The 27,371-nt window shown below is 42.1% G+C and overlaps 1 protein-coding gene across 1 annotated transcript; it reads right to left on the reverse strand.

Annotated features, from left to right (window-relative positions):
• Positions 1–1,301: 1,301 nt before the first annotated feature.
• On the reverse strand, positions 1,302–27,173 carry LOC306696053 (myosin-9-like). Its single transcript, XM_079159541.1, has 43 exons — positions 26,973–27,173; positions 22,772–22,962; positions 22,442–22,582; positions 22,156–22,312; positions 21,851–21,878; positions 21,209–21,302; positions 20,758–20,778; positions 19,368–19,460; positions 19,017–19,080; positions 18,135–18,233; positions 17,708–17,851; positions 16,930–17,025; positions 16,716–16,792; positions 16,241–16,435; positions 15,647–15,820; positions 15,254–15,427; positions 14,583–14,697; positions 14,040–14,230; positions 13,552–13,673; positions 13,237–13,306; positions 12,984–13,144; positions 12,753–12,861; positions 12,064–12,195; positions 11,675–11,881; positions 11,437–11,574; positions 11,177–11,300; positions 10,546–10,717; positions 10,218–10,430; positions 9,921–10,065; positions 8,407–8,613; positions 8,154–8,258; positions 7,298–7,450; positions 6,820–7,068; positions 6,250–6,462; positions 5,820–6,032; positions 5,518–5,679; positions 5,207–5,335; positions 4,640–4,728; positions 4,375–4,498; positions 3,714–3,922; positions 3,429–3,537; positions 3,090–3,262; positions 1,302–2,325 (listed from the first exon to the last, which is right to left on the reverse strand). Exons 2-43 carry the CDS (start codon positions 22,955–22,957, stop codon positions 2,217–2,219), a joined length of 5,886 nt encoding a protein of 1,961 aa, XP_079015667.1. The 5' UTR covers positions 22,958–22,962; positions 26,973–27,173; the 3' UTR covers positions 1,302–2,216.
• Positions 27,174–27,371: the final 198 nt, after the last annotated feature.

The raw sequence follows: 27,371 nt of genomic DNA on the forward strand, positions 1-27,371 counted from the left end.
ACAATGCATCTCTAACAGTGGCCGCAGAGTGTCGCTGTTGTACCGTGAGTCAGTCCTCATATCAGAAGCTGAAGGACTCAAATGTTTTTCAACCAATTACGGTGTATGTATCGTACATTATCCTGCAACTATTTACCTTTATTTATTTAAACCACTAAACGGAATTACTTTTTAAATCTACTAAAAGTCCATTTCCATCAGCAAAATGTAATAATCTAGTGTAAATGTAATGATTTGAATTTCAATCCAAAAATGTAACCTCCCTAAAAAACATGTGCCAGACTAATGAGTCCCAATGTGTTCAATGTTACATAAATACACCATTATAAAATCAATAGCTACATATGAATACAGAAATGTAATGAGTGATATCATGTAATGTCTTAAAACACTTAAGGTCGCTGTGGGATTTTAGGATGTTTGTGTAATTTACAGCCTACATACATGAATACCGTCGTATTGTGGTTTAGTACCCCCCCCCATGTTTTAGTTAAACATTGTTAATTCATAAAAGGAAAAAAGAATCATGAAGTCCTGTCATCAATGGGTAATGTAGGAGCATAAATCAGCTGGCAGATTATCTCCAACTACTGTGATTTACTCTTCTGAGGTCCTATGCTGTACAAACCTGAGACAAATCCTCCTATCACAATCTAACCAGGTACCCTCCCTTCATACCACTACAAAAACAAAAACAAAAAAAACCTGCATTCTCTGCATTATTCCTTCAGCACTCCACACAACTGAAAAATATTCCAAAGTATATCACTCTGATGCTCCGAGTATATACTTTTGGGGTTTTTCTGAAGGGAAAAAACCAGTTGCCACAGAAGGGATGAGATTTAGTTTAACATTAGTTAAAGTTTAGGTTTCATTCACAAATCAATGTTTTTGGAGAGCTGCACACAAGGTTCAAAGACTCCATTGTTGATGGGATGCTTGCTGAGACTAAGTTTCAGCTTTCCCTCATGGCAGCATCATCATTTTAAAAAGGGAGGTTATACATTTTGTTGGAAATATTTGCAGTAGAAGGACAGCTTGTTTTTGTTAAGCCATTATCAGTTGTTCCTTATTTAGGGCAATCATTCACTCAGGTTTACTTTGAGAAGAAATTAACCCAAAGAGGGAATTATTGCCCCAAGAGGGGCTCTTTTCACAGCCATTTAGACAAGACGCTAACGGTTTCCGTGTGCGTATTGGCATGCAAGTATTGTTTTAAGACCGACTAGGAAAAACTAGCCCTATTCTTTCAGCCAAAACTTTTCAAAATTGGCAAAAGTCACCCAAGAGACGAAGTCAAATGCATTTGATAATTTTTCAATTTATTGCATTCAAGGCATTTGTTGAAATATAGATTAGCATCACTAGGACATGTAATTGGTTTGAGAATACACTGGTAGGGTATTAGACTATCTAAAATATGCATGAAACATTGAGAGGATAATGTGCTAATAGAAACCCCCCTCTGCAGTGCAAAGCATAGCACCAAACATAGTACAGTGAGAGTTACAACATGTTGGCCCACCACCAACAATCCATAAAGTGTAAAACCAGAGAAAAATTATACATCAACCAAGCTATCATAGCTGATGGTACAACATTTCTACCAACATATTCACCAACATTGCTGCTTTTCAACTACACCACCTCTGATGAAATGAACAATTTCCAATCTCGTGTCCGTTTTGTCTGTGTTGGCGTTAAGCAAAATTGGTTGAGGTAATAACACGAAATTATGTCAGTGAGAGGAAAAGCCTACTGTACAAATGCAGATTTATGCTAACAATAGCAAATGTGAACCACAGTTTCAAACGGCATCAAAAACTCCCAAAAGACCCATATTTGTGTGCAAAACAAGCATAAAATGTCCAGTGTTTTCCCCCCCAAAAAAGGGTACAGCAACTGCACATAAACCTCAAGCACAAAAAAAGCAATGGCTTGTTACAAGTGCGATTATATATAATATACCCATTAAGTAGAAAAATAGACAGAAAAGCCTTAGAAAAACACCGCTTACATTCACTGAGTTGAAATCGATTTTTTTTGGCCACACAAATGTATTTTATGGAAAGCATCAATAAGGCTAGAAGATGAATGTCAAGGGGAATACATGGCTAAAACCTCTAAGAAAAGTCTTACTGAATAGCTTTTTTAAAAAACTGTATCTGCATGTTGACTGTGGTCATTGTATTATTTCCCTCTCGGCCCTCCTCCGTTCACTCAGGTGCCGGCTCAGGTGTTTCAGTCTTCACGTCCACATCCTCATCGCTGTCCGGGCCAATGCGATTTATGATACGACGCATATTGAAAGGCACGTCCCCACGTCTTTAAAACAAACAAATACATAATGGATCAAACAGTCAGGTGCTGCACAAATACTTTATACAAGTAGAGAAGATGAGATGTACAGTTTTAATGAATATATAAAAATAATAAAATAAGATTATGCAGCCACAAAAGGCTTTATACAACTTTTTTCCCCCCACATAAGCAGCCCTACGCCAAGACTTGTAAACAGACCTTTCAGCAACTTAATGCAGCTTTGTTTTTGATTGACCTTCCCTACCCTCTTTGAAAATTCACATCCCCAGCATGCAATGCGGGCTTTTCTATTTAACATTTGCAGTCTCAACTATTCTGAATGCAAACTCACAAAAGGGATTAATATCAAAATTTAAAAAATGCTAAGGGAAGCGAAATGATCCATAACTCTGCACAGCACAGACATAAATGGGAAAAGACGTTTCATATGAATATATGCTGAAAGAATGGGAAAATCTATTACAACTTAACATAATTCATTGCATGCATTATACCACACAGGAGATGCATTGGGGCTGAACTGCTGGAGCCTAAATGCCCAAAATGTAGCTCAGATAATGGGGATCTCACACACATGCGGTGCGTTCCAAATCCCATAACGCCATACTATTTAGTGTGCCAGAAAAAGATTTAGTATGTCCCAAAACATAGTATGTTAAACACAGAAGAACAAATACACCACGATGTTTTACTGCATCAGGTCGTATTTTTCAGTATGCAAGCCAGCAGACTTCTCAATACTTGTGTCGTGTTATAGGGGCCTCTACCTGAGCTTGCTCTTCAGAGAGCTGACTTCCCGGTTCATCGAGTCTGCCGATTCAGTGGCATCATCCAGCTCCCTCTGCAGCTTTCTACGTTGGGCGTTGGATCGCGTCACCTCCTCCTCTGCCTCCTCCAGCTGACGCTTCAGCTGACGCATTCGGCTGTTCATTTTCTCCGCCTGCAGAGACAGGGTTCACTTAGTGAGGAGAGCACCAATAGAGGAACAAGTGCCAAAGACAGTACAAGCACATCAGCAAGGATTTGAGGAACAAGCTACGCAACAAGACTCCTCTGTCCTCCCTTCAACAATCTAAAATAAAAAGGAGATTAGCGATGAGTCTTACCTGGTCTTTGTGTTGGTCTGTGTTGCGCCTCTCGTCATCGACCTGTAGCAACACCTCTTTCAGCTTCTTCTCTGTGCGCCTGGTCAACCTGGAGGCCTGCTGGCGCTCCCTGAATTGAGAAGGAAAAGCAGTGAGGACGCAGTATGGGGCTTTTTTGATTAATTCACTTTATATCAGTCTGTACCAAAAAAACACAACAACCTGACAAATGTTGTGGTCAGTAGGGAAATCAGTCAAAATAAAAATGGGATGATATTTCAAAGTGTCCATTGCACTGGCACTCACTTTGTCTCTATGTCGAGCTGTTCCTCCAGTGCAGCGATCTTGGCCTCCAGGGAGGTGATGGAGGATTTATACTTGGACTTGATGGCTCCCTCGAGCTCCTGCAGCTTCAGTTTCAGCTCCTTATTCTGGCGATCCAGCTGGGAGCGAGCCCCCTCCAGGCGCAGGGAGCCGCTGCGTTCTTCAGCCAGCTCCGTGGTCAGCTGCTCGGTCTAAAGTCAGAAACATCCAGTGGAGAAGTATCGTCAAAGACTTCAGTCACCCTGGGTATTCCTTTAAAAAAAATCAATAATCGCAGTGTTTCTCCGCTGCAACTCTAAGTCCAGCTGACAATAACTTCAGACATTTGCCAAGGATTTTATCCTGATAAAAAAAAAATATATTTTCTTAATATGTTCAGGCGTGGTGTTATTACTGATGCTAGAAATGTCAAACTTCCAAAAATTAAATAAAAAAGTAGGTATTTAGGAGCAGTGGGCTGTTGTGAAGTGCCCGAGGAGCAACTTGGGGATCGATCTGCCAACCTTGTGACAACAAGCTCTACCCCCCTCTGAGTGTAAACACATTCCTTCCTTTTACACTGAACACTAAATGTTTTCTCTTACTCACAAACAAAATGATCAGCTCATATGATCAACATATCTGCGATGCTGTGTGTCCGTACCTGCAGTGTGCTTCTCTTCATACGATCGTTGGCCATCTCTGTGTTGAGCTGCTCTTCCTCCAGCTCCTCCTCCACCTGGGTGACATGAGCCTCCAGCCTCCTCTTCTCATCTGCCAGCAGCGAACTGGAAACGAGTGAGGAAGAGGAGCGACAGTAAATAATTAGAGACAAATTTCCTTTGTTGCTGTGAAATTTGGATGCACATTTATCTATATTCTTGGGTGCATTATACGCGTTTATTTAAATACTATGTTTTGGTTCATACTTCTTGGTGTTGCTGCAGCTAATCTCTTCCTGGAGCTCATCTCTCTCACTCTGAACCTGTCTCTTGACTCTCTCTGCAGTGGCCAGCTCCTGCAGGAAGCAGAAGACACAAATGTATACTTCAAAGCTAGATACTAAACAATTGGAACAGTTACCTGGAAGCAATTTGAACCAATTAGACTCCATACAGTGGACAGCAAAAAACAAGTTAAAACAATCACGTTCCACTGAAATCCGCACTTATTGTATTCATATTAGTTTGTTTCTGCACTGTTGCTCTGGTTTATGCCCTTAAATGCTCGTTGAAAAAGGAGATGCACTTATGACCTCTGGTGACTAGTAGTTCTCTTGAATACACTTATTATAAGTCGCTTTGGATAAAAGCGTCTGCTAAATGACTGTAATGTAGAGTGTCTTTTGTGACAGGTTTGTTGTTCATCCAAAAAGTGTTCCCTCAGGAGGCAATAAAAACAACCTTGAATCTTGAAGCTAGTGCACTAACAAAGTTCTCATATGCTAATATTAAATGATGTCCATTTATCCAGGTGTCCCATTATTACTTTCATACCTCCTGGAAGTGCAGGGCGTCTGTCTCCATGGCCTTGAGCTTCCTCTCTGTCTCCTTGGCTCCGTTGACAACTTCGTCTCTGGACAGACGCAGCTCTTCCAGCTCTCTCATCTGCTCTTTCATTAGAATCTAGAAAGTAGACATGCGGTTAGACACCAAGGCTCAAATTTGTTTTGTTTTCATTTGTCTTTGTGTTCGTTTATGTTAATTTCTCAGTTAAACTAGCAATTCAATTATGGGTTATGAGCAAAGCCAATCTCACTTTGGCAATTTGTTTGCTAACGCGCGAGTGCATTGGAGGCCAATATCACCTGGAGTTTTTTCAGCTGTTTTAGGGCCTCATCACGGCCCTTGTTGGCAGCATCGATCTGGAGCTCGAGCTCTCCCAGGTCCAACTCCAGTTTCTTCTTGGACGAGAGGGCCTGAGAACGCTGCTTGCGTTCATCTTCCAGCTCCACCTCCATCTCACGCACCTGAAGGACAGGAAAAATCGTTTTGATTTGCGATTTAGTCAGTAAAACTAACATTTTCTTGCAAGCAAAGGTATGCAGAAGTTGCGGTGTATACAACCGTGCAATGCTTTGTGGGAAAAAGTCAGAGCATTGTTTCGTACCTGTTTAACCAGCTGTTTCCTCCTCTCCTCTCCCTGCTCGTCTCTGGCCTGCAGGTCTCGGTCAAACTGGGCCTTCATGGCCTGCATGTTGACCTCCAGACGCAGTTTGGCGTCCTCCGTGGTCTGCAGCTCATCCTCCAGCTCCTCCAGCTGAACTCTCATCTCTTCCAGCTGCTGGTCCATGGCACGCTTTGACCTCTCCAGCTCGTGAACCTGCGGACAAGGAGGTTTCATTGTTACACAATCAGCATTTTTCAGCGTTCAGTGAAGAGGGTCAATGCTGCCAATGATTATGAGCAACAACCTGCTTTAATTTTGCTGAGAGCAATGATGCAATCTCTTTAGCTTTGAAAAAAAACATGTTTCAATGGTTTTTAGCCAAAAACAATTCCAGCTCTCTGTGCACCAAAAGTAGCGTTTTTCCTCTTACACTCTTGCCAACATCATCCTTTGAGGAGACCAAGTCTTCCATCTCAGCTTTGAGCAGCTTATTGGTCCGGTCCAGCTCGTCTTTAAGGTCCGACATGGTCTCCAACTCACGGGCCAGCGTCAGTGCTCGCGTTTCCTTCTCCCTGGCCTCAGCCTCGGCCTTGTCGCGCTCCTCTGCATACTGAGTAGAAATAGTTTTCTCTTCGGCCAGCATCTAGGGAGAAGAGACCAGGAGAGGCAGTTACAGCACACTGAAAACATTTTTTGAACACTTGAATAAAAGGTAACATTTTGTGGTGAAGTGAACAGCACATTCAAAACTATTAGAATAATGATCCCACGCTTTCAGATTTGTGTTTTCTACATAATCTGACACTTATTGCTGTTGTGATTCATTTTTGTATAATTATATCAGTTGCTTGAGTTTTGCTTTTTTTGTCTGCAAAGTTTTACGCAGTCATCTTAACATCTCATCCTAACCCTTTCAACTGTCAAAAGAAAAATATGCAGCCTTTTGCTGAATTACTACTTGTTTTTGCTCTATGCACAAAATAAACTGTTGACATGATACCTGGTCAAACTTCCTCTGCTTCTTCTCCAGGCTGGAGACGATCTGCCTCAGGTGATCCTGGTCCAATATGAGGTCATCCAGCTCCTGCTGTATACGGGTTTTTGTCTTGTCCAGTTTGTCGTAAGCTGCCGTCTTCTCCTCCAGCTGCTGCATTACGCCTTCCAACTCCCTCTGTGATCGCTTGCGGCCCTCCTCTGCCCCCTCCACGGACAAGGTCTCATTTTCCAGCTTCTTCTTCAAGTCTGCCAGCTGAAGACGTGAAAGGAGGGCAGGGCATTAGAAGGACAATAAGAAAAATATGTGAAAGTTCAGGGACACTGTAGACTCCTGATGAATGAATCAATGCTACGAGAGGGAGGATCTCCTTCTCCATCACTGATTTGAGGCCAGTCTGAACTCAACTCTCTTGAACGATAAAGATCTCAGAACACAGTACAATTTCAATAACGGCTGTTGAGTGCGATGTGTTTAAATGCACCTGGGTCTGCAGAGTGGTGATCTGTTTCTCTACGTTCTTCTTGCCCTCTTCCTCTTCCTCCAGCATCTCCCGCAGGTTGTTCTGTTCGTCCTCCAGCTGCCTCAGGCGGGTGGAGAGGGCGAGCTTCTGACGAGTCTCCTCTTGGAGCAACTCCTGGAGGTAAGCGAAGAAAAGACAAAACATCAGAAAAAAAACATGCTAAAAAGCCTTTCAATTAAAGTTCCGTTTCCGTAGCTCTTGACAGTTCCCGTTTGAAGCGTGAATGTGCAGAAACTATCACTAGATTACTTTTAACAGTGAAGAAGACATACGATCATTATCAGGAAAGACCAGAAGTTAAAAGGAGCGTCTTTTTTCTAGAATTTCTTAGTAGATTTACGGACATTGGGGCATGACACATTGGGGATATAAATATCCTTGGTAAGCGGGAGTCACACTGAATCTTAAAACGTGAATCATTTGTGTTCAAATTTGACTGAGAAAAAAAACAAGTGCGAAGTTTGATGTGTGGGTGATTCAAACATGTTGCAAAGATGTGTGGCAGATACGGTGTTGCTTGTCCAGCAATATTGCATATCCATATACAGAAAGAAATGTGGTAAATAGATACTATAAGAGATTCGAGCTGCAAAAAGATTGTTCTCTAATCATGGCTTGGTCAATAAAAACAGTTCAAAACCCAAACATATTGTATTTACAATGTTATGAAAAGCAGCAAATCCTCACATTGGACAAGCTTGAACTGGAAAATATTGAAATTTTTGCTTAAAAAAAAAAAAATGTATTAAAACAATTGCTTAATCGACTTCTTGTTTCAGACAAGAGTCCATTTGACACAATAAACATGCATTTGTACCTGTGCATCCTGCAGCTGAGAATTTGTAGCAGAAAGGTCTTTGCTGGATTTGATGTTCTTGTTGTCTGCTTCACTCAGGAGACTGTTGACATTGTCTACCTCCAACTAGCCACCAGAAAGAAAGAAAGAAAATAAATAATGGACACAATATAATTAGCCACTCAACCCATACCAACAGAAATATCACAAACTATCCTCCTTTCCGCCGCCTACTCTTCCATTCACTCAGTCCTCCACCCTTGAAATACTGTACCTGTAACTTGGACATCTTGTCGGCCACCTCCTGCCTCTGTCGTTCACTTTCGCTGAATTTGATCTGCAGTTCTTGGACCTGGGCTTCGGCCTTCTTGCGACGTTGTTCAGAGTCTCCTTTGCCTTGTGTCAGAGTCTGCATCTCGATCTGCAACTCGTTCCACTCGCTCTCCAGAGCATGCTTGGCTTTGTCCACAGACGCCTTGTTCTGCAGGAGCAGCACACGATTGTTGTTATTCAGATGTTTGTTAAGCATCCTTCTCTATTGACCACCCAGTTCATTCATGCACCTGTTCTCCTGATTCCATCCCTAACAAACTGTTCAAATCTGTCTTTCATTGCTTAGTAAAGAACATTGAAAATACTATTAAAAGCTCCGTGCAGAGTGGTCATTTCTAATCTTCCTTTTCTGAACAAAACACTTAAATAAAATTGGATAGAGATAGATATCCATCTATATAGAGATAGCTATACAAAAACCCACAATGTATTCGACACATACCAATCTGGTTTCAGAGCCACATTATAACAGTGAAACAGCTCTCTAAGAGTATTCAATGGCCTTAAGATAAACAGTGACTCGCAAAGAACTTTGATTCTAGTATTGCTCACTGCAGTCTTTAAAATTGTCAATTCTGACATTTTAAGTCAACGACTCCTTGTTTCAGTCGGTAGGGGGTGCTGTTCTTAACTGGTTTTCATCCTACTTCATCAGAGCTTCTATGGTTCAATCGATGGTTTTATATCTGCAGAAACAAAAGTGTGCTCTGGGGTTCCACAAGGGTCCGTTCTTGGTCCACTGCTTTTCAGTTTAAACATGCTCCCGCTTAGTATTATCATAAAGAAACACAATGTATCGAACCATTCATATGTTCACATTTCACTTTCCTCTGATGATCCAGTCCTGTTAACCAACTAGTAAACTAAATTATATGAATTAACTTTTAGGACCAACTACAAGCAGCTCAGTCTCGTCTGTATTCAGCTGTAAATGTTTCTGGACATCCAGCAGAGACAGGAAATGTATTCACACTTGCCCACCGTATTTCAGAGACAGCGATGCCCAGTCAGAAACTGTAGTATTATTTTGGATACTAATTTCAAACATCACATTACCAGTATCACCAGAACAGCATTGTATAACTTTAAAATAAATATATATATATATATATATATATATATATATATATACTCCCGGTACAATACAGACAACATCGAAAATCCTGCTTATAGTCTATAAAGCACTTAATGGTTCGGCTCCTCAGTACATTTCGGACTTGCTCACTGATTATAACCTGATCAGGCCTCTCGGATCATCAGGCAGAATTCTACTTGCTGTACCCAGAATTAGATCACAGAGGTTTCTATTTGATTATGTTGTTTTTCATTGCTGTGTGGTTGGCTGCATGCTTGTGTTGTTTAGGGTACCTATGTTTATGCCTGTACAGTATTTTAACATTCTGCCTTTAAATGTAGAGTACTTTGAGTTTACTACATAAATAAGATTGCCATTACCCTCTTGGCCTGTTCCAGCTGTTCATTGAGCTCTTCAAATGCCTGGTTGTGTTTTTGTCTCATGTCAGCCATCTGCTGCTCGTGGGTCTTGGCCTCTTCCTCCAGATTCTTCTTCAGATGGGTGACCTCCACCTCCCGCTTGGACCTGCAGAGACAGAATGAGTAAATCTGTAAAATGTATAAATCTTTGCGCACTCATGTTGCCCTCTGAGTCTTCCACATGAAGACTTTGATCTGTCCATCTGACACTTTTAAAACACACTTCTGGCAGTAAGACTACGTAGTATTGACCGTTACCTCAGCTCCTGCTGTGCTGCGGTGGAGTCCAAAGTGTCCTCCAGTTCAGTCTTGAGGGCCTCCAGCTCCTCTCCCAGGTCCCTGCGGTGTTTCTCAGCCTTGGCCCGCGCCTGCCTCTCCAGCTCCAGATCCTCCTGCAGCTCGGAGATCTGAGCCTCCAGCTCCCTGATCTTCTTCTGGGCCATGTTCTTGGCTGCAGCCTCCTCCTCGATCCTGAAGGTGAGATAGAGAGAAGGGATGAGATTGACAAACAGGTACTCCGTGTGTTAGTTCTCACTTCCAAGAACATTCACTGCACTAAAGCTTTGATTTAATATTTTTCTTAAACCTGGACAATGCAGCGAGGAGCTCCTCCTCCTTCTGAGCCAGCTGAGCTCGGAGTTCATCAATCTGAGCCTGCAAGTCTGACATATGGTCATTGAGCTCACTGGAGTCTCCCTCAAGTTTACGGCGGTTCTTCTCCAACTCCTGACGCACCTTTTCCTCTTTTCTTAGACGATCTGTGTGCGAGACGACAGAAAAACAAAATTTACCATTTACCTTTACTTGCAAAAGGTAAAAAAAACACATTAAAATGATTTTAAAAGTATGTACATGGAGGTGAAAGGAGAAAAATAAAATGTCCATAAATTACTTTTCGTTCTCAATTTACTATAATAAATCTGATGATAGGCTCTCATGACACCCAAACAATTAAACAGAAAATATACAGTAGCTACATGTACATGAAGTAGACTGCTTCTGTGCTTGTTTTTTTGGGATTAACCTCTGCAATGGGCTACATTAATAGAGCCCGATTGTGTTAACATGTCTCATATTGTTTTTCCTCTCCATGGCTTCATAAAATGAGAGTGTGACGGTTAGTTAGTTTAGATATTTTTTTTTAAACAAATGAAAATAAAATGAATTTCAAACAATGCAAATAATTATGAATCGTATATGAAACAACGGATACTTGCCCTCCAAATCTGTGATCATGGCTTCATGTTTATTCTTGAGTTTCTGCAGGCTCTTGGACTTCTCTTCCTCCTCAGTCAAGTTGGTGGTGAACTCAGAGATCCTCTCCTCCAGCTGTTTCTTCTCCTGAAGTTATAAAAAAGAAAAAAGAAAAAAAATTACCCATTGCCCGAGGTGTTTTGGTTGTGTTTATTTAGGCTGCATTTTTCTTGTGAATGGTGAATGCTGAATGCGTGGGCTACGTTAACATGTTGTATGAGACCTTGGTGAGCTTGTTGTTCTGGTCGTCCAGCACCATGACATCCTCATCGAGCTTCTTCAGCTTGGCGTCCGTGGTGAGCTTCTCCATCTGGAGTTTCTGTCTGGCTGCTTCCTCCTCGTCCAGCTGCTGCTCCAGGTCCTGGATGAACAACAAATAATTTGCAATATTGAGCATTTCACAGTTTCTCCCCCCCCCCCCATCACATCTCTTATTGTGTATCCCGCAGGAGTCAACTGACTGTAATGTTCTGCTGCATCTTTTTTCTCTCGGTTTGCAGCTGGGTGGCCCTCTCTTCTTCCTCCTCCAGGCGAGACTCCAGGTCATGTAAGATCTCCTCCAGCTCCTGCTTCCTGGTGGCCAGACGGGATCTCATCTCCTCAGCCTCCGCACACAGCTCCGTCTCTGCCTGCAGCTGCTCTTGAAGAGCTAACTTCTCAGAATTCAGCTAGCAGCGGGAAGTCAAAGGAAAGGGAGATTGGATAATCACATCTCGGTGCTGCATCATTCTGAATAAAGCAGACTCATGACTTTATGAAGATCCACTAATTAACTGAGCCACTTTAACATATTTAAAATAAGGCTGAGCATATCTTAAGCTCCCTCCAGTGTCTTCATGGAGACTCCTACCTGTTGCTGCTTCGACTCAAATTCTTGAAGCTGCTGCTGAGCCTGCTCTTGTCTCTCCCTCACTTTGTCCAGTTCCTCTTCTTTGGCCAGCATCTCCTCTTCCTGCCGAGTCACTTGCAGCAGAGGTTTCACCTGGAAGAAACAAACAACGTTATTAGAGCATATGGAGATGTTCTTTTAGGGTGGATGAAATGGCACTCTCGTGAGAACCTGAAGACGGTGAGCGGAGATCCTTATAAAAAAAGTGTCACTCGTTACCATAAGTGCAGCTACAGTACAATAAAGGTGAGTGATCAATATATGCCCGATTTAGATGTCAATATCTCACAAATGGCATCAATGTAGTCTAAAATCTACAAATCTATACCCAAAGCTGAAGAATTCAGATTTGGATCCAAGTTGGAGCAGAGTTGTGAAAATGAGTCTGCTAACAATCTGCTTTTAGTTATTTAAAAGGATCTTTCTTTAGCTTTTGTAAAAATGGCAGCATAGTAATCGCTGCTCAGCTTTGTCCGAGATTCATAATATTGCAATAAATTATAAGCCGATTTTAAAGTCTGCAGAGTGATTCAGAACAGGACTTGTGGCTCGTTTTTGTTGAAATACCAAACTATGACACCAGCATGGCTCAACTACTGCTGCCCTGTTATTGGGTCGTCCAGTGACGAGCAGCGTCATTAATCTCTTACCTTGGTGAAAAGCCTCCACCACTGCCAGTTCCTGAGTTTCAGGTAAGCAACACAGTTCCTCTGGATAACCTTCATGGCCGTCAGCTGCTGCTGTCTCTTGGTAAAGGCTCTGAAGTCAAAAACAACAACATATTTGCCATCTTGTCCAGAAATGTGTTCTGTTCCATTTATTCATTAAACTATGCAAATATGTTTCTTGATGAAAATATGTTCAGTGTTAATCCTTCATACTTGCGAGCCACATATCCTCTGCAGAAGGCCTGGAAGCTGATGATCACATCGGTGATCTTTACGTCTCTCTCCTCCTCCAGGTGAGCCAGGACTCCGGCTCTGAAGAACACTTTACTTTGACCGACGCGGAACAGGTTTGGGTCCAGCTCCAGAGCTTTGATCTAACATGAAGACAAGAAGAGACTCAGTGACGAGTCCCACACCTTGAAACGGAGAACAATGAGCCATTTATTTTCTGATTCATTGTTCTTACCATGAGCACACAGGCTTGCTTGCCATCCATAAAGCCCTTTGGGATGGAGTTTGGAGTGAGGATTTCATACCTGAGAGACAAGCAAGCAGAATTAAATTACTTAATTTTTTTACTTTAGGCCTTTTGTAGTCATGTAGTTAAAGGCACATTCACTGTTGTGGATGCATGTCTGTGAATGATCTCTCTTTTTTGGTCTTCATTTTTCATGTTTGTCCTACTTGAGAACTTGATGAAGTTTAGACCAGGACTGGGTTTTTAAATTGGGTGTGTAAAATATATAGTAAATGTTTGTCAGGTATGGGTTTTGTTTGTCACCTTTGTCTGAACTCCTGGAAGACGACACGGTTGGGGAAGCCCTGTCTGCAGATGCGAATCCCCTCTAGGACTCCATTACACCTCAGCTGTTCCAGAACCAGGTGAGGCTCCAGTTTACCAGCCTGAAGAAGAAACAAAGCACCATTGTGTTTCTATGTTCAGACTATTACGTTTCGTCAAACTGGAAAAATATATTATGATTAGAAGTTAGTTTTTTCTCATCTAAATTGAGCGAATAATATACGTTGTACAAATCTGTGACATCGGGCTGCATTGACAAAACCATCTTGTCCAATACAGAATGTGTCAGGACTTTAATGAGAACTGGTGGATCCCCACATGTCAAGTGAAGCAGAAGACTTCTCCCAGCATTAACCTCTAGTTCTTTTCTATAGTTGAATTAGCACCAGTATGCCAGCGCAAATTGGTCGTTCATTATATTGAACTTTCCTTCATTTGTACCACGAGTGTCGTTCTTTGTTCTGTACCTTCTTCTCGTGGTTGGGGATGATGCAGCGGACGAAGTTCGGGTTGGTGTTCCTGAGCGTGGCCATGAGGTTACTCAGCTGCTCCTTGTACAGCTGGCCCACGGTGCGGAACATGCCCTTACGGGTTCTGGATGCACCGTGAATTGAGTCCGACATTCCTGCCACCTTATCCAGGCCGACGATACGGTCCACTGCCAGGACACAAACAAGGTGGAAAACAATGGTGTCAGTGTGTTTTATGATGCTCAAATGAAATCATTATTTCTCATAATGAAAACATTTGTAACACTTCTTTCACATGTACGTAGATAATAAAATACATTTTGACAACACCAGAAGGCGCAAACAAATATTTGAAAACCTACTTCTACTACTGGTGCATCTCAGTATTTATATTTTACTGACGAGGGTTATTTTAACGTGACAGATCCAAACTAGGTCTTGTCCAATGCACACTTGTTCCAGTCATGGACCTTCAACAGGCATCAAATGTAGCACACTGCAGTAAGCGCTACGTGATTTTGGATAAATTGAGTTACTCACTGTCCCTCCACAGCTCAGCAGTAAATTTGTCCGTAGACTGGTTGAACAAAGTGGCCACACACTCATTCAGAGGGTCCATGTTCTTCATCAGCCACGCGTCTGCTTTGTAGTCAACCTGCACCAGAGGAGGGACATGTTTAAAATGAAAGCCTGCACAGTTGAAGTTACCAGATCATCGTTACTTTGAGTTAATGATGCCCAGTTCTATTCTGAAGCACAGAACATTTTTATGACATTGACTTCATTTACAAATCAAATGTCTATGGTGTGTAACCAGTGGCTTTACTTTGTGTACTCAGAATTGAGCCAGAGAAATATGTTGCAGCCATCTAGTGATTGAAAGCAACTATGAGATTTTCAGCTGCTTTTACTTTACGCTCATAATAAGAGGGAAATAATGTACTTTTTACTCCAATAGATATTTATGACCGATGTAAACACTAGTTCAACCGCAGATTGAGATTGTTCAAATAAAAGTAGACGATCACTTAATAAAATATGGTTCTTTCTTCTAGATCAAACAACCCAATAGGTTATAAAGTAGCTAAAATATGATCTTTCTCCACCAATTACAAAAATTAAAATACTACAGTCATGTTCGTCCACCAATAATAATAATAATAATAATACATCACTCTTTAACAAACCCAACAATAAACTTTATCATTGACCTTTCCAGCATAGTGTATAATGCAGAAATCGGCGTCGTCCTTGAGTTTCTTGGGTTTCTGGAACTTGGGGTTTGTCCCCTGCTCCTGAACCACTTTCTCCACGAAGCTCTTGTCTGTGGCTTTAGGGAACCAGCACTCTTCGTCCAGCAGAGCCAGGATGCCTGGAGGCCCGGCCTGTGATAAACAGAGGAAGAAACAAAACGCACATCAGTCAGTCTGCAGTTCAAATAATCACACGCCTCAGTTTGTGTTACATGAAGGTATTTTAGTCAGTGACTTCTGCAGAAAACGGCTTGTAACTGTCATCTCAAGCGTTACTTCCGGCTGAGAGAAGTACGGTCAGTGTTATCTGTACTAGTCTTGAGGAGGAATAATAACTGGGAGACTTCTTACATGTTTTTCAATGAGGTCGATGCAGGGCTGCAGGTCGAGGCCGAAGTCGATGAAGCTCCACTCGATGCCCTCCCTCTGGTACTCCTCCTGCTCCAGGACGAACATGGTGTGGTTGAAGAGCTGCTGCAGCTTCTCATTGGTGTAGTTGATACACATCTGCTCAAATGAGTTCAACTGCAAGAGAAAATAAGAAAACATTACTCAAACATCAGATAATTAAAAATCTGCAACTTTCGTCAGAAGCCCTCCACGCCTGGAGCGTGACGGGGCTGCAGACTTCATCATAAGGTGTTACCTGCTGAGTCTTACAGGGACACTGATAAAGACCCAACCAACACAGGACAACCCCACAGGTCTGCCTGTTGCCCATTCATTTCTATGAGGAATTTGGTATGGACTTCTGGCTGTGAATTAAACCCACATCTTTTAATCAAATTAAACTTTGACACCTCTATAGCATGCAGCATTAAACAGACTCCTGTATTGCGGACACAAACACACAGAGGGGCTGAGCCCCATCAGAGTGCTCGCTCTGATCACAGAACTAGAGTTACGATGCATAGCTATCAATCTGTCAAGCGTTGAACAGCTCACCTCAAAGATCTCAAATCCAGCAATATCAAGGATGCCAATGAAGGAGGCTCCCTGTCTCTTGGTCTTGTCCAGGGCCTTATTGATCCTCAAGACCAGCCAGCGGAACATCCTCTCATAAGAGGCTTTGGCCAGAGCCTCGATCGCAAACTCAGCCTGCTCCTGGGTCTGTGCCTTCTGGACATAGTCCCTGCCAACCTGCAAAAACAAATACACAAATGTCATCCTGCAATACTTAAGTCATAATCATAAAAAGAAACTGGCAATTGACAAAATCTTTTTCATTTATTTTGGATGAAGAAAAAAAAATTCACACCATTTTCAAACAAAAGAAAGAAATTCCTGACATTGCATCCATAAACTGACAGACAAAAAGGTGGAAATTTGCATCAAGCAACCATCATCAGTTGAAAAATATGGTGAACGTTTATATTATCGAATATCAAAGAAACACTCATGTTTTCATTGCCATGCGGACCTTGATTCTGGGAGAGAGGATGGCTCGTGTGAAGTCGGTCACATTGATGCTCAACAGGTGACACACTTTCTGGGCGGCTGGGGGTGAAACATGGGGGTCACATTGGAGGACGTGAAGGTTTGATGAATTGGGAAGGTTTGAGAAAATGCGACAGACAGCATGCGCAGAGGAAATGATGAAGATAATGGTGGTGTGTCTGTGTAAATGAGCGTACCAGTGTCGTCGGGCATGGAGGCCTGATCAGAGTGACGCTCCTTCTTGAAGGTCATGTTCCCCAACTGCAGCACGGCCGACACCACCTTCAGCAGACCTGACAGACAGACAGACAGAAGAGGTCATTGTGTGCTGCAGATGAACGAATCGCATGATGAAGATTATGTGCCACCCTACCACATATTTGATGATCTCACCCTTAAAACAAACAAACTAGAAACTCATTCTGTATATTTAGATATTTTAAAACAAACTCTTTAAAAGTTGACAGATAAAGCAAAAGTTGTTAGGAATAAATACAATTTTACTAGTATTTAAAACATCCACTTATGTAAATAATCTGCAGCAATTAGTTGATTAATCAATGTAAAATTAACCAGCGGCTTTTTGATGCGTAAAATGCCAACATTTGCTGGTACCACATTCTCAAATAAGTGAGTGTTTCCTTGAGCTCTAACAAATGTGTCCAAAAAAAAAATATTAATTAAAATAAATACTTAATTTAAGTATTTCAAATTCTGCATTGTTTACATCCATGTTTAGCTACTAGCTTACAGTCTTCTTCTTCCCAGTCTTAGCTGGCACATTACAGCCACCTGTACATCAGTGGAGAGGTATGAAACCATCGACGGGAACGGAGAGCATGAGAGAATAAGAGTCCTCGTGCATGAGATAAACAAACCCACCCACCCAAACTCCACTGGGAACCGTAGCTTGATAATGAAATGAATCCTAAATCACAGCCCTATAACAAGTTTGAAAAAACGATGATTAGGTACCAATTCTTTCCTCTTCTGGGACGCTCATGATCTGAAAGGCGTCCATGGTCTCAGTGAACATGTCCGTGTCCTGCTGGCCAGGTATCGTCACGTTTCCATTGGACATGAAACGGTACTTGCTGTAATCCTCCAGACACAACTCAGCTAGACAGTGAAAAAGGGGAGAGAACCATTTATGAACAATTGACCATTTTAAGCCGAGAGAAATCTGGCAGTACGTTTTTATGTGGCTTGAATCCATACAACGTCAGCCCCATTGCATTACAGACACTTATAACTGAACTGAGAAGCTCAGTTTTCAATATTGGTCGACTAAATCAGCTACTTCCCACGCATCTCTATAAATTGCTAAAATGTACTGGCTCTTGAACAGGTTCAGTAAAAGTATCCCAGTTGGACAGATTCTTGTCATAATAAAATGTCTCACTGCGCAGCTTGTCCCCCGCTCCACTGAGCATGTAGTAAAAGACGTGGAAGCTCCTCTCATCTTTAGCTTGTCGGACGGCCCGAGACTTCTCCAGCAGATCTGGTAACATTTCAGTCAAGGACAAACATGCAAACGCAGCAGGACAACGGAATCTTTAAATGTATAGACGCAAAACTGGATTAACCCACATGTTTTTAGTAATAATGCGATTAGTGCATATTACCAAACAAGTTTAGGATTTAAAGGACAATTAAACTGAGACATACGGGACCTAAATTTGCTCTTGCATCTGCACTTTTACCCCACCTGGTGGCCCTGTCTTGTAGAGGATTCACAAGTCTGTCGGGATAAGTCTGTATTTCACTGGAATTTACTGACATTATCCGTCTAAAATGATGACAAGTCTCTGTGCCCGGCTACTTATATTAAAATGATGAAATATGATATTTATATACAATATTATAAAGACGATTATATTTACGTCTTTACAATACTCAAATAACGCTTGCTATGGTGCAAATGAGTCTCCATGACGTGCAGCGAATTTTTCACCCAAAGTACTGTCAAAACGTTCATTTATTGCCAACGCAGCCTCCATAATACTAAACCAGGAACGAGGCTGAAAGACGGAGCAGAGAAACAAATAAAAGTATGACCCCCAAATCAAAGTTAGTGATTTGGACGGGATCACAGACGACCTTTACAATTACTAGTCACCCCAGGTATTACCAGTCCCATGTAAATAGGGCTTTAGCCTTATCTATATCTAATGATCCCAAACAGAGCATTACAGGACGGTTGACTGGTTTCTATCACACATGGGTTGAGGGAAGCTCAACGCGTTAATCCAGTAAGTAAGTAGCATATTTTTAAAAAGGATGCAAGTTTCGATGTTGGCTCCAACGATGTATCCGTTGACATCAAAGTTGATCCTGATGAATTTTCCCTACAAGAGAAAACAAAGTTAAAGAATTTTGATATGCAGTACTAAAACTATTTTCACAGTCATCTTCTTAATCTGAGTGACGGAGCTCTACATGAACACAAAATAATCTGCCAAAATTTTAAAGATTTGTGCACATTTTGTCTGTGCTCTTCTCACTGGTTTAGGTTTGAGTGTTTAGCTCAAACCTAATAATATCTAATGCTGTTTATTTGGATCGGTGCTTATTTGACATGAACGTTATTCAGAAAACAATTAAGTTTTCAGGGGGCTTCGATTCGTTTTCTTACAAATCTTGAAGAGTTGTCGTTCTTGACGGTCTTTGCGTTGCCGAAGGCCTCCAGGATGGGGTTTGCTTGCAGCAGCTGTTTCTCTAGTTCCCCCTGATGGAGAGGACACAGTGTCAGAAAACTATAAACAATAACTTATTCATCATGACTCTAAGCTGCAAATCAGTCAGGCAAGCGCAGCTTTAAAAATCGTGCATTTACTTGCAGCCTGCAATGGCTTCTAAAAAACAAAAAGAACTACCTCAGGGGATGTTTGCCCAATCAACCACACACACACACACACACACACACACACACACACACACACACACACACACACACACACACACACACACACACACACACACACACACACAGAATCCTGCACATTCCAACACACATACCAGCAAGCCCACTCAAGCAAAAAAAAACTCCTGTAAAACCATCCCTGTCCATGCAGGCACAAACAAGCCAGTTAGCCAAGATCACCCCAAACAACCTTCATAGATACAAACTACTACATGATGAAATCGGGACTGACCAGATTGAGAATAAAAAAAAAGCCGTCAGCCAATACGGCTTTAAAACTAAAAGGCACACAGACGAGGTGCATTTCAGAGAATTTGGGCCAAACTTCAGATAAGTTTACTGCTCAACTACTCTGCTGTGTTGATGGGTAGTTCACCGCCACAAGGGAAATCATCATTGAGCAGACAGGTCTCTTTGTCCTCTAAACCCACACCAGACTATTTATAGTCAATGGAAAACTTAGGTTTGCATTTTACAACAAACTAGTGAACTTATGAGGGGTTATGATGATAACATTGATACCACTTTAATATGTGTATGCTAAATATGAAGCTAAAACCAACAGCTAGATAGCATAAAGACTGAAAACAGGGGAGAATTGCTAGCCTGCTTCTGTCCAACGTAACGGCACAAAACCCAAAGCGTTAAATTGGGTTTTAAGGGGCTAGCGGTTTTACATTTCCAGGCAGTATGCTAAGCTAAGCAGCTGCAGAAATGTCCCATGTACCTGCCCGGGGATTAGTGTGTGTGTGTGTGTGTGTGTGTGTGTGTGTGTGTGTGTGTGTGTGTGTGTGTGTGTGTGTGTGTGTGTGTGTGTGTGTGTGTGTGTGTGTGTGTGTGTGTGTGTGTGTGTGTGTGTGGGGGGGCTAGTACATTACATCTCTCCTTATATAAAAAGGTTAAGGTTCTATGTGCAATCGCCATGTTTAAATAAAGAAACAAACTATTCCTTTTAGAGTGCAGTGAGCTATATTCAAGTAATATTTTAATGCATTTCCTCCAAAAGCCAGACGAAGACAATACAACGTTTCCCGTTAGTAGAGAAGAGCATGTGCATAAGGAGTCAGACACCATGCGTATGGAGTCAGAGAGATGAACTCACATGTGATAAAACTGCATTGCCCTGGAGAAGAGGTGAGAAAGGACAGAGTTCAACACATTTCATACCAACTTCAGCACACACTTTATATATCTGCAGAGGAAACCTGGTGTCACCTGATGTACCGCAAAGAAGTGATACGTCTAACATTTATTGTGAAAACCTGTTAAACAACCTACATATAAAGAATACGAGTACAAGCAGACACATTCATTCCATTTCACTTTTACTGCGAGGTGGTGAGGCAGGCACGTCGAGGCCTGAAAGAGGAATGTCGTCGCTATCAGGTAGACTGCTTCTTAGAGATGGACCCACATGGATATCAGGGGAAGAACAGGGAGGAGAGGCAAAATAAAGGGAGTTTCCATCCAGGCCTTTCTAAATCTTCAGCCAAACCATCAGGAGAGAGTCAGGAAGAGGGGGGGGGGGGGGGAACAGTTACGTTTTTACTGACCTGCTCTTTCTTGGACTTGAAAGACGAGGCAACGTGGGCGAGATACTGAATGACTTTCTTGGTATTTTCTGTTTTCCCTGCTCCCGATTCCCCACTGTAGAGACAGAAAGATGTAGACAAATAATATGCATCAGAGAAGTCAGCACACTGAACATTATGATCAGGCATTAAAAGTGACACATTACACAAGAATAAAGACATGGTTTGCTATAAAAACTACTTTTGCCTCATAGCTGACATAAATACAAAACAAGAAAACTGCTTCCAAGTCAAACAACGAACTTTGAACATTTTTTACCAAAGACGGGTGAGAAAATCAGCAAGTGCTCATAAAACACGGATGACTTTAACATCTACAATTCAATGACAACTTGGCAAATTTAATCTTCTGATAATCATGTGATGCGATAAAAAGGCCCTAAATTAAGCTAAAGGTGAGATTGTTTTGTTGAGAGAAATGTAGTTCAGTTGCACTCCGTTTGACTTGAGTCAATCGGGTCTTGAAGGAAAACTAAATTCAAGCTTGATCCTACAACCAACAGGCATCTGTGTGAATCGGTGCAAAAAGGAATCAAGGAAAAAGGCTGTTCACTTTTCTAAACCAAGTTGTTGTGAAGATACCAAGAGGACAGAGTGACTTACGTGCAGAGGATGGACTGATCCTCACGATCTGAGAGGAAGAGAGAGAGAGAGGAAAAATGACATTACAGACAAAACAGGAAGCTGAAGTGACACCCAGTAATAATACAACATGTGATTGTTTAACTCTCCAGTTTCTGTGTCACGTTTGGCTGAAATGATTGGTTAAATAATACACTGATGAATAGATTCTCTGGATCCAGCTACTCTAATGTGAAAATGTGTTTTCGGTGTTTACATCATTGTGAGTTTTCGCCTGATGGTCAAAGAGGCACCCTGACGCACTGTTTTCTCTTAAACTCCGTTACCCTGCATCATGCTCCTGTAGGCCGTGTCTGTGATGGCGTAGATGTGAGGGGGCATCTCGTGTCTCTTCTTGCCCTTGTACATGTTCACTATGTCCTCGGAGTAGATGGGCAGGTACTTGTACGGGTTGATCACCACACAGAAGAGACCAGAGTACGTCTGGGTAACACAGATGTTAGTTAGTGTAAGAGAGGAGTGTGAATGCAACCACTTAAATAAACATCTGCCACTACGAGGAGACCAGTCACATGAGAAAATATACAAACGTGCGTGTCCACCCAAACTCACATAGATGAGTCCAGAGTAGTATCTCTCCTTGAGGTTGTGCAGCACCGAGGCCTCGTTCAGGCAGGTGAGCTCCGCCATGTCCTCCACCTTGTTGAACTTGGGTGGGTTCATCTTCTGGATGTCATCCTTGTTTACCTTCACCTGAGATTTACAGAGACAAGACACCAGTTAGAAGGACGACCTAAACCAGACCACGGAAACACGTTTGTTAAAAGTACATTTTTATATCGATGGGGGAAATGAAAATGCTGGCTCTTTGCCAGTAAGCAACAACTTAAAAGAAACGGACAAACAGATTTAGAGTCTAAAATAGAAATTCTCCACTTTCACCTTCTTGCCAGAGTCGGTCAGCTCCACCATGCACTCCTCTCCCTGCTCCTCCTTGACAGAGCCGGGCTCGAAGCCCAGCTTCTCAGAGGGGACCCACACCAGCTTCTTGGTGGCCCAGTCGGCCTGGACCAGAGAGGCGCTCCCCCCACTGCGGTCCCCATACAGGAACTTGTCGGCGTCCGTCATGGTAGCTTTAGGACAGAGCAAGAGAACAATTTAAACCAACATGAAGCCATTTGTGTAGAGTCTGACCTTAGGAAGGGAGCTGGAATAAATAATTTAAAAAAAAGGTCAAATAATAGCTATTTCACTGTGATCATTATTGCTTTAGTGTAGATGGCTTCCCCATGTGAGCTAAATATGTTTGATATGATGGAGTGGAACAATCTCCAAAGTGGCCATTTCGGATTCTCCACCATTTTGCATTCTTTTTGTAGTAATTCTAGTAATTCCAATATTCTTATTAGGTGTGGCCAACAAGCCTCAACAAACAACCGTAGTACATGGTACTAAACTATCAAAAAGGTGCAAAAGGGTCATGATAAATTCATCTTTTCATGAAGAATCAGGATTCAGGTGTTCTTTTAAACCAATGACACCAGCAGCCAATCATTGCTGTCGATTACTTATGTATTTTGTTGCAGACAAACACTCTCGGAGTGGAGGCCCGTCCTCTCTCCACTCATATTCTGTCATTTCAAAATCAGATTAAAAAAAAAAAAGACACAAAACAATCTATTTTTATATATAATGAGAACAGCTAATATCTAAAGTTCTCTATAGTCCTGACGTTGTATTGTACTCGATACTGAGAACATTTTGCCTCGCCTCAAATGACATAAGGGGAAACAGAAGAACTTTTCAATGTCACATGCAACAAGTACAAAGCGAGAAGTAAAGCACACCGTCTTTAAACCACAAAGGCAGCTTGTCATGCGACTAAAACCGCAACTCATCGTGTGTGATTTAAAGCCTCTGAGTTGAGTTGAGCACTACAATGACTTCAGGCTTTCAGTCAAACTGTTTAACTGGCGTGTGTGCCGACGTAAACTCTTCAAGGCCATGAAATGATCTGCTCTGTCAAAAGGAGGAATAGCACAGGTTTGGGCACATTACAACCACCGCAGCTGTCGTTTCACTGTATTATTACGACAATGCAACGTCTATACCTATGACCTATAACCCTAAGTGTGCATGAATACAGACAAATATAGAGAGGATGGTAAACAGTCACTGTAGTATTAGCAATCCAAATGTTTAGTTCAAACAAACTTGTTTAGTTTCCTTGACGGTGTATTCGTGACCTGAGTCTCAACACAGTCCACATAACAATTAGTAGCTCATAACTGATCTCTGCAGTGAGACACCCGCTCTCCACATTTCTACCTGTCCGTCCTCCATTACCTGTCTGACCCACATTCCTTCCTCACCGGCTCATTAAAACACAGAATTCCACAAATTCCCGACTCCTTCTCCCACTCCTCATTATCCACAACACTCTCTAGCACCACAGGTAATAAATGTGCAGATATTACATATTTGGCACCAGGAGAGTGAGGCTGGCTCTGAGCATTTAAAGCCTCTCGCAGTGAGAGTTATGTAAAAGTGCTGGTGGAGGTCGGCGGAGGGATGCACTGCAGTCAAGAGAGCCAAGGGAGGAATGTCAGGAGCAAGTCTGGACACAGACGGCAATGTTATTCTTCACCAACCACACCCTGAATAAGACTCACACAAAAAAAGGAAGATACCATCGATAAGATAAAGCCCATACCTCCATTCTGCCTTCACCAACTAGTTGAACTGATTTCTTATTTACGAGATACAAGTCCCCTTGCATCATTTCATTTTCAAGAGGGTCCGACAAATCCCGACATTATAAAGAAAAACAAAACGTCCAGGGCTTTGAATAATATCCAAAACATTAATATTTGTATAAAAGTCAAGTCAATTTCATCCATCAAGCCTCAAAAACACCAAATCTTATAATCTGTACACCCTCTATCCTTAGACCCTCGGTTTGGAGAAGCAAAACTGCCCCCAATTCTTTTTCATGGTGGAAAAAATAGCAACACTATTCCCAAGGAAATGACTGCAAGTTAAAACCAAGTAAAGACTTCCCTCTTCTCACTCAAAAGGTGATATTATTTATACAAATAGAAATGTTATATATGAATGTTTGTACAGCAGCAGAAGTTTAGGGCAGCTGCCTCCTCTCAGGTAGAGGATGGATGATGACAGAAACAGCTGAGCGTGTGTGTCCGTTTATAGAGCGAGGATAAAGGGATCAGTGCGCAGGGTGTCAGTCGTGTCTCTCTTAAGTTCATTAAGTGCTCAGACTCTTGAACATCAGTGGGGGAGGAGGACGAGGAACGCAGTCGCATTTCTTCTGGTTCTATCATGTAGCACCAAAATCAAAACTGCAGCAGAGATCAGACAAAACTAAGAGCATTCACGCATTTACAGCAACTATACCGGGTCCTGAATGCATCATCAATACTGAAGAACACAAAACCATTAACGCAAATAGCCCACGCAGAGGACTTGTGACATTCACATGCATGTGGCTTCACTGTTAAAGCTATCCATGGACTAACTTCCTCAGGAAGTTGCACAAACTCTGCCTCCGCACATTCTGACACTATGTGGTTCACAATGACGAGACGAACTGCTTCAATCTTCACGTCCACCCTTCTGTATTCGAGTCTCGTCATTCAGAGTACCCACTACATCCCAAAAAGCTTAGTCTTAGTGTCTGACAGGGAGGGTTTCATGTAAAGACAATCAAACCCACGTCTGGAGACAGAATCACCTATAGTTAACCTCCGCGCTCCTATCGTCTGCGTCTAATCCGCTTCTCCTGTGTTCTTATCGTGAACGTCTTCAACAGCGTCTCCAGACGACTGCTCTCTCCTGTTCTTGGCTGCCAGTCAATCCCCGCTTTATCCGGGCTTCTGTGGCGCTTACCCAACGGAGAGAGCATGAGCCCAGGGCCATCTGTAACCCGGCATGCTGGCACCAAGGCCTGTGGGGTGACAATGTTGTGGCACTGACACATCAGGGATTAGTCAAAGTGAACGAGGAGATGGTTTTGAGGTGGATTGGTAGATAGCAGCTCTGTGTGCACGCGGAAGATGTGAAAAGTGGAGAAAACTCGTCAGCGCAACAAGTTGTCGGTATTTGTTTTTATGTTTAAAAAAAAAAATGGGTGAATGAGGAAGGAATGAGGAATTGTGGTAGAGCTGTCTAACTTCCGGGCTGAACCAAAAGACGAAGACTACGTTTTGATCTGCAAACTTTTTTTTTTCTACAACAAGTCATGAGTAGAGACTTGCCCCATAACTCCTTATCAGCAACACAAAGCCAAGTCCTCTTTTGTGACTGCATGTCAATTTTGTATCCCGAGGCGGAGACGCGCAGCGGCAGGGTGTGTGCAGTTAGTTTTATGAAAAAAAGAAAAGATCATCTCAGGGCTCACCTGACAAACAAAAGTGCAGTGCAGGATCCAAACTAGGTCAATATGACAGATGCAAGTCAACACAGAATACCTGAGATGAAAATGTTCATACAACATCCTGTCTGTTTTTCCTGTCAAGTTATATTATTTTCTGGTAAAAAAAATAAATTAAACATGCTACCAGTAGCCTACTACAATCTAAGATTAAAATGTGTGTTTATACATAAATAAAATAAACCCAACAGCATTCATTTCACCTTTACTTTACAATTAAACATGGTTTAGCCACCCATTTGATAGAAAAGCGATATTTATGTACCTTGTATTCCTTATGAAAACGTTACTATTTTATGTTTGTCGTTTGTCTTGTGAGCATCATAAAGAGAAGTGACTTTGTCAGTGGCTTCATGTCACAACAGCCTTGACTCAGCAAAAGCACCATAGAAAGGTTTAAATAGCCCAGAGTATAACATATAATACAAATAGATCAATATTCGGAGACAACCAGGTGATAACTGAGCATGCGCGGGTTTAAATGTCTCCTGTGTCGCCTGATTAAAACACCTGGGCAGATTTTGAGCAAAACAAACATTTCTACTCGTCTTCCTTGAACAAAAAACTATCTAAACTAAACGTGTGCTGCTCAAAATGTTAATGCACAGCAGTTCAGAAGAACGTCCATCTGCTGAACAAGACACAGTTAATACCACCCAGCTGTCCGTAATATTAACAATAATGAGAACACACCTGCTTTTCAATGGCAGGCACTGTGCGTGTGCTCGGGTCGTCTGTTCCTGTCCGTGTTTGCAGCAGTAAAGTCCCTTTGAAAGACACTTTGTCCACTAAACAAGAAGCCTCGCAGTGAAAATAAAAAGGCTCGTCTCTGTCTTCCGCCGCGTCTCAACGCTCTCATGTGGTCCAGCTGCTCAGGCGTGGCTCTGCGAGGATGGACCGTCTGCACCTTTAATCCGCCCATGGTTAGGCTTTCTGCAGGTAAATTAAAGCGCCCCGCCCCCCGCGGTCTGTGGTGCGTTCAAGAGCTCCACGTGAAAACCTGGAGGTATGAGTTGTCGCTGCAAAGTGCCTCCGAATCAAAAAGTTAATGCATTGTTTTCTCGGTGCAGATTTTACTTTACGTGAGCTCAA

This window comes from Pholis gunnellus (genome assembly GCF_910591455.1).
Source record: "Pholis gunnellus genome assembly, chromosome: 5".
Taxonomy (NCBI): Eukaryota; Metazoa; Chordata; class Actinopteri; order Perciformes; family Pholidae; genus Pholis; species Pholis gunnellus.

Excerpts from the sequence above, each read along its gene's own strand:
- LOC306696053 (XM_079159541.1), bottom strand. The coding sequence starts at position 22,957 with ATGACGGACGCCGACAAGTTCCTGTATGGGGACCGCAGTGGGGGGAGC. Across the intron at positions 12,196-12,752 it reads GGTGGAGGCTTTTCACCAAG|GTGAAACCTCTGCTGCAAGT; the intron begins GTAAGAGATTAA and ends TGTTTCTTCCAG. Across the intron at positions 10,718-11,176 it reads CATGATCACAGATTTGGAGG|ATCGTCTAAGAAAAGAGGAA; the intron begins GCAAGTATCCGT and ends TCTCGCACACAG.